At 31.9% G+C, this 18,521-nt stretch overlaps 1 protein-coding gene across 1 annotated transcript in view; it reads left to right on the forward strand.

Moving 5' to 3' along the window:
• The first annotated feature begins 641 nt into the window (after positions 1-641).
• The window catches only part of Dlic (dynein light intermediate chain), a 47,543-nt gene continuing 29,663 nt past the window's right edge, over positions 642-18,521 (forward strand). Inside the window, exons 1-5 of the mRNA XM_075356790.1 lie at positions 642-798; positions 4,997-5,070; positions 9,886-10,002; positions 14,152-14,382; positions 17,790-17,965. Coding sequence (XP_075212905.1) covers positions 716-798; positions 4,997-5,070; positions 9,886-10,002; positions 14,152-14,382; positions 17,790-17,965 — 681 coding nt within the window. The 5' untranslated portion in view covers positions 642-715. The remainder of the gene's footprint in view (positions 799-4,996; positions 5,071-9,885; positions 10,003-14,151; positions 14,383-17,789; positions 17,966-18,521) is intronic.

An 18,521-nucleotide genomic window follows, 5' to 3' on the forward strand; every position in this document is an offset into this window, starting at 1 on the left:
TTAAGTTGGAAATGCAATTCAATGAGAATTAAAACATTGTTATTACTGCGAAAGGTGACGCGCTTGAAATAATTTTTTGTGTATGATTTTCGTTGTGTTTAAAATTTGATTTAAGTACATTCTAAAAAGAAAAAATTCTTTTATTTTGCTATGTGCTCTTATTGGGTATACTTTAGAATGAATTGTATGATAATCTACATTTGGCGATAGAGTTTGAAACAATGTTGGTTGCTGTTAAATCATAGTTCTGGGACAAGTAAACAGATTGTGCTTGGTATGTTTATTCACTGGGTTTAGTTCAATCACAACTTTCCATGGTGTGTGGTGTTCTCACTCGTGTGTCAAAAATTTCTTGTAAAAAATAAATAATAAAAAAACAATCTAATATACTTACTTACGTATGATTAAAGTTTCTTGTGAATAAAAAAGTAGAATAGAATAAAATTTATATGAAGTATATTTGTTTGTATAATTATGCTATTGAAACAAAGTCTGATAGGTTACCTGATAGGTTAACACAGCTCCAAATCCAGTATTACATGTCATAGAATTTTCAAATGGTAGAGCAAATTTTCTAAATTGTCTGTTTAGAGTAGTATAGAAAACGCTAGCGTCAGTTATATCCAGCAGTCTATGGCATTAGCTTCGTATGTCACTGCCCTTTACTTCCTTGCATTAGATTCCTACAGCCATTGGTTCGGTGCAGTATGTCAAAATGGTGCGTACGTTAGATGGTTCTGGTTCACCCGGATTTTCAATGAAAAAGAAAGAAGAATCTGAAGATAAAGATAATTTATGGTGAGTTTAGTTATAATAAAAGTCTAATACTTCAAAAAATTCTTTTATCGAGAAATTGCTGTTTTTTCTAATTAACGATCCGTTGGTGTTTGTAGGTCCTATCCCTATGACTAATGGGTTAGGCTTTGTTGCCAGTGTGCCTTTTTTCACATTTTGTTGAGAGAAATTTGATATTTCTGCAGTAAACAACTGGAGCGATAATATTGTGCTTTTAGGTCCATTTAGAGCTCCATTTTCAGCTCTTGACGTAAACTGTCGTTGTTTATTTACCCCTTTTTTTCCATTTCTAAGGTACCTGTTTTGCCGAAAATTATTTATTATTGTAAATGAAATAAAAATTCCCATTTCTTTGACTTACTCTTTTGAATACAGTTTATGGTTTATAATGTATTTTAATCTATTAATTTGAGAGCAGTCTTTGTGTTGTCATTTGTCAGCCTTATGCTAACTTTTAATTTTCTAATTTAGGTTTGGGTTAAAAACAAGAACTTATTATTTTATAACTTGTTATCAGGTAGTTTGTGTACATTAGTAATTTATTTGTTATTGTTGAATAGGTAAGTTCGTTATATAAATGTTGTGTAATTTTTCAAGGCCTTTAACTGTTTCAAGACAACTTGATATCTGGTGATAACTTCACCAGAATTAGTTTTAATTTTTGGGAATATTGGTAGTTGTGTAAAACATAGTTTTTTTTGAACCGATATTTTCTTCTGATTTATTTTATTATCTGCCAGTTTTATTTAAATTATGCTTCTCTTGAGTTTCAAGCTTAACCTATAATAATGGTCTACATGTTTAATGTGTATTGATTTTTTGTACAGTCAAGTATAGGTTAGTATTGAGTACTATTTAAAAAATTATGTTAACTGCCTTATTCCAAATATTCACGTTTCATTATTTTTTCTGATTAATTGAATTGGTTTTTTTATCATTATAAAATATTGTGTCTGCTGTTTTCATAACAGTGTGTTTTGCTTACGCTTTCATATTGAGCTAGTGTATTAACATAAAAGGTTGTCTGTTATTTTGCTAAGTTATATGACTGATAAAGTTATTGAAGTGATATATATATATATTATTAAAAATAATTCCGTTGGATGTTGTTAATATTTGCATTGTATCTTATAGAGGCAATTCAATTTTATGATTTATTTAATTTAATGCTGTATGATAAAAATTTATCATCAAATGAAAATATGCATTAATGAATAACTGATAAAAAGTGATATCACCTTCTACATTATCTAGTAACTAACATTAATCAACCAAGAATAATATTAAAAAAATTTAAGTACAGAATTTACTTAAAATCTTTTTATCAGTTATTCAAATGTTTTTATCAGTTATTAATATTTAGATCATTAATCAGGATGACAGTTTTATTCTTTGAAATTAGAATGATGATATATCAGGTAGATCTGACAGGTGTGCTCTGACAGATTCCGCTGATATGCCATTTTAATTTTAAATTTATTAACTTATCGTTAATATTATATAATAATAATTAACTTATCGAGTCGAGTTTAGTCTAGGTGATGCTGTAATTAGATTAGATTAATAATTATTGCCCTCTAAACAAGTGTATTTTGTTGTCCATTTTTATATGTACTTGATGTTTGGTAATGCTCATATTACCTTGTGTTATAAAATTATTGTCTACTCTATAAGGCTACCAACGAATTACTATTGAGATTTGTTAAGGTAGCTTGATTTGGTCATTAATTAGAATACTGATGAATTTTTGTTTAATTAATGTGAAGTTTGTACTTTGTCTTAGTGTCTTACATTTTATGAAAAAAAAATCTGAGGAATTAATGATTTCTCATTAATTTCATTTAAATGTTTTGCTAAGATTCTAAAAACAGTTACGACTAACTCATTCTCTAATGCAATGCGTTAAGAAGAAAATGTTTTGTTAAAGGAATTTCTCAAATTTTTGTTATTTATTTATTCAACAAGTTAAAAAACAAATATTATTAAAAAAAAAATTTATAGAAAAATTATGTGCAACTGACAGAAATGAGAAAATTTTTATTTTGTTCTGTGCACTTATGCCGACTGGATACTAATTTGGAAATTCTTTACTATAAACTGAGTTAAGTTTTATGATCTACTGAAGGAACTGACTTACAGGAATACTGGTTTTAAATTAGAGACTCCAAACTCATGATAACATTTGATTACTCTTGTATTTTGTAGTTTCTTTTCTTAAAATTTTGAATTTATTTAAAAATTTAATAAGTATAATTATACCTAGACCCTCATTGAAAGTTTGTGGATTTCCTATGATTGTAAGGAAGAAAACCCGACCCAGGAAGTACTGGTGTGCCAAACTTATCAGCGTGCATGGCCAGGCCGGCCGACTGATGGGTGGTTGGTTGAGAGAGAAGTCTCTTCTAAAAACATTGTGTTGACTGTCCGTTAGCACAACACTTTCACAGTGACTCATTCGAATGATATTAGTGACTCACCGCAGTTAACACATTATGTCTTATCATGTTCAGACTAAAGTTTATCTAAGGATTTCCTGATGTGATGACTAATGTAAACGCACAGTAGCAGCTACCAATTATTGTAGTTTGGTGTAATGTTATAATTAATTTTTAAACAACCCCCTCCCAAATATCCCCTTATAGAACTACAAACAGATTGCATAAATTAACCGAGCATTGCGAAGTTGTATATGATTGTAAGATTTTTATATAGTAATCTTTCTGCAATAAATGAAATAAAGTGTTGCGATAGTGATTTTATGCCTACAAACAATTTTATGGTAGTTTCGTTGGTAGTAATTTAATATTTAAAAAGTTTGTGTTTCCACAAAAATTTAAAAATGGACAACGGCGTTCAATTGAAATTGAAAGGATGCATCATTCATAGTCAAGGCAGAAAAATTATTTCTAACATTTACAAGTTTATGAAGGAAGAAGCACCAAGGGTGTGGCCATTCCTTTATCTAAAGCTGGAGGAAGAATTGCTGCAGCATATGGTGTGTGAGCATCTGGTGACAACAATTAATAGCAATCTGGAAAAAATAACATGTTATGTCAATGAAACACATTTTTCAACACCAGGCAAACGACCAACTTCTAAAAGGTGTATCCCAGGACTGGATAAATTATGGTAAGATGAACAGTTTTCAAAATATTCACCTACCTGCAAAAGCATTGCCTTCCTACAGTGAGAATTCTATTACGAGCTATGGGAGAGTATTAACATTCAAGGGCATTTAAAGTTTGAAATACATTCTGAAGGATCTTTGCTTCAAATGGAGAAGAACCCAAAATAATAGAAAACTATTAATTGAAACCCCAGACATTCGAGAACAAGAATTTCTTACCTGAGGGCAGTGAAGCATTTCAGAAATCAAGGACGGCTCATAATTTATCTTGATAAATCATACATACTTAGCAGTCACCTGAAAAATCAATTGTGGTCAGACAATTCCAACAATGGTGTCCGTCATCCAATCTCTAAAGGGTACAGATTAATAGTTATATTCATGCTTGCAGTGAAAAAGATTTCTTCTCAAATGCCTTGACAACATGGAAAGCCATAAATCAGACTGGGGACTATCATGATAATATAAATAGTGATATGTTTATGAAATGGATGAAAGAAAAATTGCTGCCAAATTTAAAGCCAAGGAGTGTTTTAGTATGTCAAGTAGTGTTTGTCAATTAATTGATAACTATTCTCTATCCCAATTCCCTTAGGTAGGTATCATGGGAATTGTGTCAGCTGCCATCATGATTCCATTTGAGAATTATGCCGACACCTATTATCTGGATGGGCACCTGCTTCTTTTTTGAGGCTCATTAGGTGATGACTGTCTGTGGGACTCCAGTCCAGGATTCATAGGTCTTCCAGATTTTGTACTGGGATCCAGGATTTCCTATCTGGCAGTTAGACAAAAAAACCAAATCGATGTCTTAGGTGCCTATAAATTAAAGTTTGATCTTTTAAGCCTGAATTCAGAAAGCTAACTGTAAAAATGAATTTTAAAACTATTCTTGGAATAGCCGTTAAAATGCATTGTTTACAGACTACAGACAAAAACTTTAGTTTTTAAAGTTTTTGCATTGATAAAATTTCTGTGTTTGTGATAAATAATTGTTAATTTTTTCTTTTTTTTTAATGTAGTTAAGTATAATTGTTTTAAAGTAAATTTATTTATTTTTAATATTTTTTTTAGGACATCTATATTAAGTGAAGTTCAAACTAGAGGGAGCACAAAATTACCATCATGTAAATCAGTTCTTGTTTTAGGTGAGATATCTTTTATTTCTAATAAATTTACTTTATTCTTCAAAATTATTCCTGTGTAAATTATAGGTAGATTTAGTAACAAGTAATAAAATAATGTTGATATTTAATAAGTAATATTACAATATTTCAATGACAAAAAAAAAAAAAAATGTAATGGATAAGTTGGAAGTAATTTTAAAACAATGGTATAGTTATTGTTAACATTATTTTGATACCAAGAGTAATATAAAAGTGTATTTAATGGTAAGTACACTCTGCTGCTGTGTAATGCACACACCTTTTTAATAGTAGCTCATGTAAAATATTGAGTTTCAAAAATACTCAAGCCATAATGAATTTTGAAGTAAAGGTAGAATTACAAACATGATTGTCATACAGAAGTGTATTAATAAGTCCAAATATTTTGGTAATCTTTAAGGTCTTTTGTTACATCCTGGAAAACAATATATTAGCTGAACTTATGTTAGTGAAACCAGATCTCTTGAGTGATTACATAATTTTAATTAGGCTTAATAATTTAAAATTATTAATAATCTAAAATAATTTAATTTTAAATGCTTAATCTTAGGTAAAAAAAAAAAAAAACTTAGATAAACATTTTATAAGTGCAGTCATTTTATGAAAATCTATTTTATTTTCTTTCTCAAAATTTTGTCTCATTTCTGGAATTACTTATTTGTTTATTCATTGGTATGTAAAGCTAAAATCTTTAATAATTTCATAAGTTATATCTATGAAATTTTGGAGTTGTACTTGTTTTTTTTATTGACTAGTAACATTTTTGTAACTGAAATCTATCCAACTTTTAAGTGGAGCTTTATCATCATTGTATCTCTTGTGTTATAATCAATTAGTTGTCAAATGTGAGAATGCTAAATGAGGAGTTCCTGCTGTAAAATACTGAGTAAATTATGTTGAAAATACAATGGTTTTTTGTGATAAAATTAGGTGTATAAAAAACCAAGCATGCATTTATTTGTACATATTAACTTACAGTATACATATTTTGTTGCCATCATAATTTTAACTTATAACAAAACTAATATATTATTGGATGAATTAAATTAAATTCACAAAATGAACATTTTTATATGTGTTTGGTTTTATATGTAACCGAGACGCAATATATTGATTTCATAGTTTATTTTATTCAACAGTACTACTTTAAATATTTTGTCACACATTAATAAATATAGCAGCTAGAAATTGAACTAAAACACATTAGTAATGTTCACAAATATTGATTGTATTAGAATATTGAATGTAATCTACAGCAGATGAAATAGTTTAAAAAAATATATCATCTATGATGGTGGTTTGATAAGTCTGTGAATTCTCAGAAAGTGGTGCTCCAATCGCTACTTTCTCTACATCGTTTATAAACCTTATCTTATCTAGGCTTGCAAACAAAGTTTCAAGTCATTCTGATAATAAATAGATAGATATTTGACAGTGCTTGTAAGTTGATGCGTCAAGAAAATGTGGAAAACAAGGAAAAACATGAATTCCATGTACTCATAAAACATTACTATTTGTGAGAAAAAACAATAAAGGAAATAGAATAGAAACTTCAAAAATATGAAGAGTCTGCTCCTTTGCATGGAATGGTTCAGAAGCAGTTTACTGAATTTCGCTGTGGTTGTATAAATACAAGTGATGTTGGGCATTTGGGATATCCAAAAGAGGGAACTACTAAAAAATGATTGATAAAATCCATGATCGTACTGGAAGATTGCCGAACAAAGGGACGTGAGATTGTGAATGTTTCAACTGAAAGTGTATGGTGAATTTTACATGATTGGTTGAGTGTATGGAAGCTATCGGTAAGATGGGTGCCGATCAAAAGTGGTGACATTTGACAACTTCAAAGCAATATTTGAGTATTTATCAGTGCAATCGAAATGAGTTTTTGTGGTGTTACGTTACTGTTGATGAAACCTGGATTCAGTATTATTCGCTGGAAACAAAATAGCAGTCAAAAATGTGGACTGGGCAAAATGAACCCTCTCCAAAAAAAGGCAAAGATGGTTCCATCAGCTGGTAAGGTCATGGCCATGGTTTTCTGGGAATCACAAGGTATAATATTGATCGATTACCTACAGAAGGGAAAAACAATCATGGGAGAGTATTATACCTTATTGTTACAGAGATTAGATGGTGGTACTCAAGAAAAAGCGGTCTCATTTCGCCAGAAAAAAGTGCTCTTTCAGCACGATGATATGCCAGCACACCATCTGTGATTTCATTAAATTAATCATAAATTCCATTATGAATTATTTCATCACTCGGGTTCCAAATCTTCAGATCATCCACTCTTCAGATTTAGTCCCTTCTGACTTCTTTTTGTTTCCAAATTTAAGAAGTGGCTTGGTGGAAAGAAATTTTTATCGATTGAACAAGTTATTGCTGAAACAAATGAGTATTTTAGAGACTTTGACAAATCATACTTTTTGGAAGGCATAAAAAAATTAGAAAACACTGCAATAATTGTATTGAACTAAAAGGGGATTATGTTAAAAAATAAATAAATTTTTGTAAATAAATGTTTCTTTATTTTCAAGTCACTGCTTTTCAAACCACTCTTGTACAGTTGATCGCTGTCTTTTATTACATCATTCATTTGTTATATTCATAATATTTATCAGAATGTTCAGTTTTCTGTTGGACATACTGCTGAAGAGTTTGAAATATATCAAGAATTTCTTCTTGAACATTTCCATTGTCTTTACCCACTTGTGCTGTTTTAGTTGTAGAAGCAATACTTCACGAATGTTTTCTTCGATGATGTTTCTGTAAAGTTAAGAGCTCAGGGCAGTCATGTGTGGCAGAGGTGAATGTGAGACGAATTGAAGAAAGTTTTATATGAAGCCCAAAAAAGTCAACCTACAGAACGAGCAGAGAATTTGAAATACTTCAACCAACTGTCTGGTGTGTTATGAGGCATCGCTTACTTTTCAAGCCGTACTGCCTACAACTTTTACAGGCTCTTCGTGGAGGTGACAAACCAAAGCGTATTGAATTTTGTGATTAAATGCTTGAAAACGCAGAGAATGACACTTTTCTTCAATATTTAATTTTTAGCGATGGAGTGATGTTCCATCTTAGTGTAAAAGTGAACGGACACAATGTTTGCATATGGGGTCTACAAAATCCCTATGACATCATGAGAGAGACTCCCTCAAGGCTAATGTGTTTTGCTATCGCAAACAAGTTTTTATGGACCATTCTTTTTTGTGGAACACATGGTTACTGGCATAATGTACCAGGACATGCTGGTAAACTGGCTTTTCCTTCAATGAAATGAAGATTCACAAGACATATTTTTCAGTAGGACAGAGCTCTTTCCCATTGACACCTAGATGTTCAATGCTATCTGAATGAATCTCTTCCTCAGCGATGGATAGGAAGCATCAGGAATGAAGACCTGGCTCTTCAGTTATGGTCTCCAAGATCACCTCACCTTATGCCATGTGACTTTCTTGTGGGTGAAAGAAGTAGTTTGTAACTAACACAAGGTATGCTTCCTCGCATGTGGCATGAGTTCAGCTTAGATGTGTGCCGCGCTGGGATGAGTTCAGCTGCTGCTTAGATGTGTGCTGTGCAGCCAGATGGGGCCACATTGAACATTCATGAATTGTATCGCAAACTTTTTTGTGAGTTTTACCAGATGTAATTTACTTCACATTTGTCAGTAGTTTCTTAATTTAGAATACAGAGTTATGAAATTGAGTTTCATTTTGAATTTACGCTGTATTTAAATTTTAACATTTGATAAATTGTAAATCTTGAAAAGTTAATTCACCTAATTAAAATTTTACCCTGTATGATAATTGTATTAACCTTATCCCTGCAAAACTATATTGTGTTGATTCAGTAAATTCTTTAGGCTACTGTTTTGAAAAATAGAAAAAGCATATATATTCACAAGAAAAAGATAAAAATAGAATAGTTGATAATGGAATCAGTACAAGATAAAAATTTGTTTAAATTCAGGGAGGAGAACATGAGAAACACCATATATACATAAATGTAAACAAATTATATATCTGTTATGTGTAGTAGTAGTTGGAAACTGCTCTATATTTATGGAAGTATGCAAATATAGACTGACTAGGAACTTAAAGAAAAATCTTCTCTTTTTTTTGGTTTGACTAACTTTGGTTAAAATTTTAGACTTTTTCTTTATGTTTTCTTTCTGGTTCCATTCTTCAACGAGTACTTGCCATGTGGTTAATCTTAGTAATAATTATCTTGTTGAGTTTTCTTTAAAAAATTTACTAAAGAAACAACATATAGTTGTTAATTTTGATACAGATGGAACTTGTAGTAAAATTATTTTAAAACACCCTTTTTTTTTTACATAGATTTTTTTTAACTTAATAGTACAAAATGTTTAGTTTGTGGTAATGCATTAGTTTATGATATCTGAAAAATTGAAAGCTCAAGATGAAGTTTGTAATCTGCTAAAAATGCTAATGAAGTCAAAAGGACTTCATTTGTTTAATGAAAAAAGGTAAAACATAAATTTATTTATGGTAACAAGTTTTGAAAGAAGTTTTCTTTAGTTAATATAAAGTATTACTTAGAAAGTTATTAATCCTTATAATATTTTTATAGTAGACTTAAACAAACTGATTTTTTCAAAAATATAATTATGAATTATCTTAATAAAATTATCTCTGTCTATAATCTTGTGAACTAATTTATCTTTGAGGTAGATGTATTAACTTTTAAACTTTTATGGATTAATTATTTGGAATTATTAAATATTTAAAATTATATTAATGTGGTTATTTTATTTCTTGTTTATTTCAGGAGATAATGAATCTGGGAAGACTACACTTATAGCAAAACTTCAAGGAGTTGAAGATCCTAAAAAAGGCTCTGGTTTGGAATACGCATATATAGATGTTAGGGATGAATATAGAGAAGGTATTATTTTATGTTTATCGTGAACACTGTGACAGTAATATGTTCTGAGATTATTGTAATTTTATAAAATAAAAATTGTGGTTGGAGTTTTTGAGAAGTTAAAATTAAACATCTTTTTTAATCGTTTTGTTTTAATTTGTTTTTATTTTAATTAAATAACTCTGTACTCAATTTGGTTGGGATATGATGTAGCCTTGAAGTTATTTTATGTCTCATTGATATGTGATTAACATATAAATTAAATGAATAGTGTATTGTCATTTTACCATTGGTTTTATAAAGATCTTTTTTTTCAACATTATTTTTTAATATAATAATTATGAAAAAAAAAATTTAAGTAAATGTATATATTATTAATTTGATTGAAGTATTATTATAATTATTGTAATATTTTCTGGATTTTTATGTTATGTGTATTCACATATTTTTCTTTTGTATATAAAATTATACATACCTGTTATTAATATCTTTCCTTTTATAGAATTAATTTATTTTTACTATTTTCTTTATTATATTATTTAAAATTATTTACTTGAGAGTGATTTGTTTAATATTGTTTAATGTTATGAAAACTTATTTATAAATAAGTGCCATAACATTTCTGAATCATTAATTTTGATGTGATTTTTATTTTTTGATGGGTTGGTAAAATATCACAAAATTTCAGATAACATTTTCTTCTTTTTTTAAATATACAAGGTGTGTTCAAAAAGTAATGAGAATTTTGAAATTCTGTGGGTTGTATTAGTCCGATTCTCGGGATTTTGTCGTTGTTGTATTGGTAAACATGTCTGAAAAGTATCTGTACATTTTTAGCCATATTGGATGTTTAGTCTGTTATCAGCTGTCAAAAGGATAACATGTGTTTTGGTATGATCAGAGAATTTTTATTAAATTTTGCTAAAAGAATGGAATAAAGTATAGCAATGTTTTAAAAATGTTACATATTGCTTTTGGTGAGTCTGCTTTGAGTAAAGGAAGGGTTTACAAGTGGTATAAGCAATTCCAAGAAGGTCATTAAGATGTTGAAGATGACGAGCACCCTGGACGCCCCAGCACATCAATAATCGATGAAAACATGGAAAAAGTGAAACAAATAATTATGAATGATCACCGAATCATAATCAGAGAAGTTACTGATAATGTTGGGATATCAATTGGCACATGTCATGAAATTTTTTCAGTTGTTTTGGGTATGAAACATGTGACAGTAAAATTTGTTCCAAAATTGTTGAATTTTGAACAAAAATAGCGGCATATGGAAGTTGCTCAAGAATCGCTAAATGAAGTCAACAATGATGCAAAATTTCTGAAACATGTTATAACTGATGATGAAACATGGGTTTACGGATATGACGTCAAAACTAAGGTTCAATCTTCCCAGTGAGGGCATTGTGGATCACCAAGACCGAAAAAAGCTTGACAAGTACAATCGAATGTGAAGGTTATGCTCACCATGTTTTTCAATTTTAACGGCAAAGTGCATCATAAGTTCTTGCCACAACGTCAAACGATCAATGAGTATGACCTACAAGTTCAATGCTGTTTGCATGAATCAATGTCTGGATGAAGAAAAAATGTCTGGATGAAGAATGAAGAAAAAATGTCTGGATTTGTGGCGAAAAAATTCATGGCTTCTGCACCACAATAATGCGCCAGCTCACACTGCATTGCTTGTTCATCAGTTTTTAGCCAAAAACAATACTATAATGATAGCCCAGCCGCCATATTCACCAGACATGGCCTTGTTGACTTTTTTCTATTCCCAAAAATAAAGAGAACCTTAAAGGGTTGTCGTTTTACAAGCATAGATGAGATTAAAGGCGAATAGCTGAAAGAGCTAAACACTACTCCAAAAATCGAGTTCCAGAAGAGTTTTGGAGATTGGTAAAAGCGCTGGCAAAAGTGCATAATATCTAATGGGTACTATTTTGAAAGGGATAACACTTTATATATATATATATATATATATATATATATATATATATATATAATGTGTGTTCAAAAAGTAATGAGAATTTTTGTTTTTTGGAAAGAATTTTATTTATACGTCTACATTAATGTTATCCCCTTCAAAATAGTACCCATTAGATATTATGCACTTATGCCAGCGCTTTTTCCAATTTCCAAAACACTTCAGGAACTCGAACTTTGGAATAGTGTTTAGCTCTTTCAGCTATTCGCTTTTAATCTCATTTATGCTTGTAAAACAACAACCCTTTAAGGTTTTATATATATATATATAGTGTGTATTAATATATGTGTATAAAGTGTATATATAAAAATTTTTTGTTTCTAATAGGTATTTTTTCCTTGAATCAATTTTTATTAACTCCTAAATTGTTTTTTCCAAATTGTGAGTCATGATACAAGGTTTTCTATATTAAAAATTTAGAAATTTACTGTAGGGTATTTGTAGAAGGTTTACAAGTTTGTGCCTTGTGATTCGTGAATAACTGCACTAATTTTATGAAATTGGTAATAAATAATTCCATGAATGAGACTGATATATGTATATGTACTCGACTGTATATGTACTCGATGGTGAACCATCACATGCGCATCTTTTGAGATTTGCACTCACACACTCATCGTTTCCTCATACTCTGTTCATGTTGCTATGACTACACCTTGGAGCTTACTTGAACAGCTAGAGAATTGGGCTACTGTTTTACAAGATCATATTGATAGGCTTAAGATTCCACCTGAAAAACTTCAAGAGTACAGAAATAAATGTCAGTGCAGTTTACATGTTTTGTTTATAGGTCTCATTATTCATTAATGTAATAATTTTTTTAAGTTATGAATATATTTCTCCATTAATGCATATCAGTTTTAAAAAGTAGTTAATTGTTGTAGAAAACCAAATAATTTATGAAACTATAAGCAAAGTATCAAATAAATGTACTCTAGAAAAATAACTTTTATTCATATAAGAGGTTATCAAAAGTCATCTTCATAAAATGATTTCTAGAGAATTTAGTGTCTTATGTTAAAGACAGAAATCTCATTAAAACAGAATTATTTTTTTTATGGTGTAAGTTTTTATGTATTAAAAGAAATGTTATTTATAACCTTATGAACAATTAAGTTGTAAGGCAAATTATGAGGCTCAGCTGATACATTTTTCACAAGTAGTAGTACGGGAATGAAAAGAGGTATTGGAATGAAATAAAAAAATGAATAAAAGTACAATACCTTAGCACCAAAATGCAATATTTATTTTACAATATAATCGCTGTTTACACTGATAAATTTTTCCAACATGTGACAAGTTTTTGCATTCCATCACTGAAATATTCTGGCGGTCTTTCTCGAATCCAGAGAAAGGGATTCCTTCACCTCATTGTCGTTGGTATATTGATTACCTTCGAGATCTCTCTTGAGGTGAGGGAAGAAGTGGAAGTCATGTGGAACCAAATCCAGCAAGTATGGTGGATGCAGGATAGGTTCAAAACTTCAGCTTGCGAAGAGCCATCAGAGAGTTTGTGCAGTACCTATCATGCACAGATTTTACAGTAACCCAGTTGCTCAATAATATGGCCTACTTGTTCTTTAGATATGCCCAACTGAATAGCGATGCATTGCTGGGTGATTCGTTGGTCACTTTGAAGCAATTCGTCTACCTATTGATTTTTCTTGTCAGCTATAGAAACTGGTTGTCCACTGTGAGGTGCGTCCTCAATTGTCACTTTTCCAGCTTAACATTTGTGAAATTTTAATGCCAACTAATTCACAGTACTCCTTTCAACAGTTTCACTACTGTAACCTGCTTTTAAATGATGAAAATATTCATAGAATTCACATTTTTTGCTGTTAAAAATTTGGTCACTGCATGCTGTTATTTTAACTATGTTGACATATTGACCGTACTCAACTCCAGTTCAACTGCTATTGAAAACAAATAGGTAAATGGATTTCATCGCATTATTACAAGTTTGTATAGGGGTATTTTAGCTATCATTTGCTTTCACACCCAATTCGATAGTAACTTTTGTCTCCATGTAGCACGCTAGTGTGCAAAATTTATCAGCTGAGCTTCATAGTTATTTTTCCAATTCAGCAGGTCGGTCTTGTTACTGATATTTCTTATACATTGTGTTGGTTAGATCATTTACTTGTTATTAATGAATGTATTATTTGTTTTAGATCATACACGGCTCAGTGTATATGTACTCGATGGTGAACCATCACATGCGCATCTTTTGAGATTTGCACTCACACATTCATCGTTTCCTCATACTCTGGTCATGTTTGTTGTTGCTATGACTACACCTTGGAGCTTACTTGAACAGCTAGAGAATTGGGCTACTGTTTTACAAGATCATATTGATAGGCTTAAGATTCCACCTGAAAAACTTCAAGAGTACAGAAATAAATGTCAGTGCAGTTTGCATGTTTTGTTTATAGGTCTCATTATTCATTAATGTAATAATTTATTTTTTAAGTTATGAATATATTTCTCCATTAATGCACTGCAGTACGTGATCTACCATCATCATGAAGTCTAAAGTAGCACCATCCCACCAACTCTGTTAATGACCTCCCATTTAATTTATTTTGCATAGTAAATTAATATTATAAATACATACAAATTGCTTATAATTTGTAAGTTTAATGTTAATTAGATGAGGTAGGTTAAGTTTGGTTAATTAATGTCTTTCCATGCACTGAAATTCCTACATTATCAACATAACCTAGCCAAACTTAACCTAACACTCGCTTTGCTTGCTAACCTTGTCTAGTTAACATTAAATATATAAATTATATACATAAAGGTATGGTAGTCCATTTATGTACTGTAGTGGTAAACCTCATGACGAAGGTAGACTGCAAAAAAGAAAGTTTAGTTTTATTTATTTTTTGCAGACTAAAGTTGCACCTCCATTTGTTACCTTCAGGTGATGATTTTTGTTTTGGAGCTTATGTATTTTTGAATAATTCTGTTAATTAATTTCTTCGCTTATGAGTAGAGGTAATGCATATAATGCATTAAATGTATTATTCATGACAGAAAGAACTACATCAGTTTGTTACTGAACACTACTGTTTCAGTTTCTCTTATGCCTATGCTTTACATAAAGTGATTGTGGTAAATAAGACATCAGTCAGAGTTAGTTTCTCTTTCATGAAATTTGTATTATATAGTGTTACGTTGTACCAGAGTATTATCCACATTTTATATGGTTTCGTACAAGGGGAACTGTTTGTACAAGTTTTAACAGAAACACTTTTGTATGAAGAAGGCAATGGGTACCACTTTCCTTTTCTCTTTAGCTGGTGATTGAACTTTTGTCATTCAGTAAGGAGGAATCCATTTTACAGATTGCTTTTAAAGCAGTGTCAGGGTCGCTAACAGGTTATGTATACGTGTGCACTACCAACTAAACCTTCACCCCTGGCTACCCACCCTTCATGGTACTACCAATGAAGCATTCCATTAGGAAGGAGATGATATGCCCTCACACACAGTCAGAAACCTTGTACACAAACATCAGACCACGTACACATACAAATGACAAATATACTTAGAGAAACTACATACATCACACCACATGCAATATTCATCGTATCGCAACATCACTTATGAGGCTGCATACATACATCACAACATCATATCAGTCTCTCCATCTCATCATACAACACACACCACAACACTTCAGACACTCGTATCATACTCATACTCACCATCAGTCATGTAGGTGGAGGGCCCAAGACCCCATTGCACCCAGATGATACCCACAAGCAAGGGGAACTCCTTAGGCGTTCACCCGCTGGCCTGTCTGCGACTCCACCCATCGCTGTCTTAATATAGGCTGTGATACCTTCTTCCAATTCTCATTGGATTCTAATAACATATCCCCTGCACCTCTTGAGGTGAGAACATGTTGTCTCTACTCAAAGTGTTTAGTAGGTCTTTCCTTGGCTCATCATATCTTGGTCATCTGAAAAAAACATGTAGAGGAGTCTCTTCCCAGCACACAGGACAGGCATCGGAGCTGTCAATGCCAAACCTGAAAAGGTACTCCCAGAACCCTTCATGGCCTGCCAGGATCTGCGTAATGTAATAGTTCAGTGAACCAGAGGACCGCTTGTTCGAATGCCTGACATCTCTTAGGAGGCAGTATGTTCACCGACCCTTATTGCTATGATCCCACCTTCGCTGTTACACATTCATCATCTTGTTTAGGATAGCCCTGGTTTGGCTTTTTCTTTCATCAGAGGGTTGTCCTCAGCTCCCACATTCCCCTGCAATGTTCCACTACTAGATTGATAGTGAGGAGGCCGTGTCTCTGCTGCCACCCTAGAGACAGTTCAATATGTTAAGATGACTTGCAGGCAGCACCTTCTATGATGCGCTTGCAGTGTCCCCCTGTATTTAGTGTAGCCAATAGCGCCTGCCCACACTTCTGCGCCTCATAACAGCATGGAGTGAGAAACACTCACTAAGAGTTTTCTCCTATGCTGCCTGAGGCCATTGTAGTTAGGAAGCAGACCCGCCACCAACCCCATAACCCGATCAGCCTTTCTTCTGGCCTGTATCACATGTGCGCCAAAGCGCAACCTGGTGTCTATCATGATGCCAAGGTACTTTACTGCCATTGCATGTTGATGTGTTGGCCTTCTAAAATAAAAGACAGTTTAGGTCGCCAATCTTCTATTTTCCACCAAACTGGCAGATGTTAATGAAGGATTATCATTTGAACAAGTCTATACCCAACAGGACAACACAAAAAAAATAAAAAAAATTACATGCTTTCTGTCACTCAAATCTAACCATATAATTTTAGTTCAATTTTTCACCCATACGATTAACACCACTAACACACATTAACGTATAAAAGAAAACCAAACTATGCAAAAGTAACAGGAGCGAGTACACATGTGCCTACTCATCCCACCACCAGTTACACAACCCCTCATTCATTAAGGCTATGCCATTTACACAAGTAATCAATTTTCAGGTTACTTACAGTTGATATCACCTATTGACACGACACACTTTAATTGCTTAAAAGTAATTAAAATAATAAAATAATCAAAGTTTTACTTAATATTTACTTCACAGAAGGTTTTCCTGTTTGAATCCTATGATTAATATTTGTGACCTTGTCCTAAACTTAGAGCTTGTGTTACTGCTGCACATGATTACATGTTCTGTTTAGAGGTAAATTCTTGTGTAACACTTTACTTATTGCCTGAGGAAAATACTCACCATTGTCTATCAAAAAATTTTATATAATTTTAAAAATATTGAAATCGTGCTGCATCACAGGGTGTTAACAGATGCATGCGGCTTAGTCTTTGGTGTTCAGATTCAGGCATTCACTTTTGTTACAGTAATTTTAATTAGATTTGATGAATTCTGAGGCACACTTATAAGACTATATTCAGATTGAAGTGTAGATTATAATATCTTTACTTGAATTTCAAGCAGTTTCATCCATGTCACTGAACACAGATATAACCGTGCATCCAGATATAACCGGTTCATTGAGCGGTTAGCTGCACATTACTAAATGTTTGTTTTAGTTGTAGAGGTTTGATTAAAATTATGTTCTTTCTTAATAGTTGGCATGTGATTAGGTTTAATTAACTGCAGAATTTTAAATTAGCTTTAATAAATTATCTTTAATAAAACTCATGCGACTATTTGTCTACATAATGCCAACCAAAATCCAATCAGGCTCAAATTTTGTAAAAGTTTCAGTATAATTGAAGAAAATTTATATAATGTTGTCAGTTCTGTAATTTTTAAGTTTTTATTTTCTTAATGTTTATGTCAGGTACAAAGAGATGGCAGGAGTATGTAGAGCAGGGTGAAGACTTAGATTTAGATTCACCTCTTCGAAGGACATCTCGAAACTTAGATGGTGAGGATGGTGATAGTGATGTGTTTCCACTGGGAGAGGGTGTACTGACACGAAACTTAGGTCTAGATGTAGTTGTAGTTGTAACAAAGGTGAGAAAGTAAATTATTATTGTTCATTATTAAATTTACCTTTGTATGCTTGTGAAGTGTAGATATATATATATATATATATATATATATATATATGTGAATGTTACTTTTGTTTAGTGTTTAGGTGAATTTAAAATCAGTTATTCCCCGATGGGGAGTCTTATTCTTTAGGACTTTGGGGGTTGGCGTCCCCACGGGCCTAGCCTCTGCAGCTTTTTGTCCACTACACACTGAGCTGCAAAACATTTTCCACTATACACCTATACTACACCAAGAACACTATGCAGATTACAACATATACCCTTACACAACTACACAACAACATCCAACATAATTTTCTCCTACATTTACACTTGGTGGTGTTGCGACATCTTATGAAACGCAACTGTAACCCAAGGTGAGAACTATCGTACCGATGGGTGAGTGACTCTACGTAGTGAGTCTCGAACGATGTTCTCTGGGCACCAGAGCGAACCCAGTTGTATTTAGCTCTAGCTCCAGTACTCGTGTGCTCTGCTGGAGTGGTCCGTTTTATCGCTGGTACTCATAGGACCAA

This window comes from Lycorma delicatula, chromosome 2, assembly GCF_047948215.1.
Source record: "Lycorma delicatula isolate Av1 chromosome 2, ASM4794821v1, whole genome shotgun sequence".
NCBI lineage: Eukaryota > Metazoa > Arthropoda > Insecta > Hemiptera > Fulgoridae > Lycorma > Lycorma delicatula.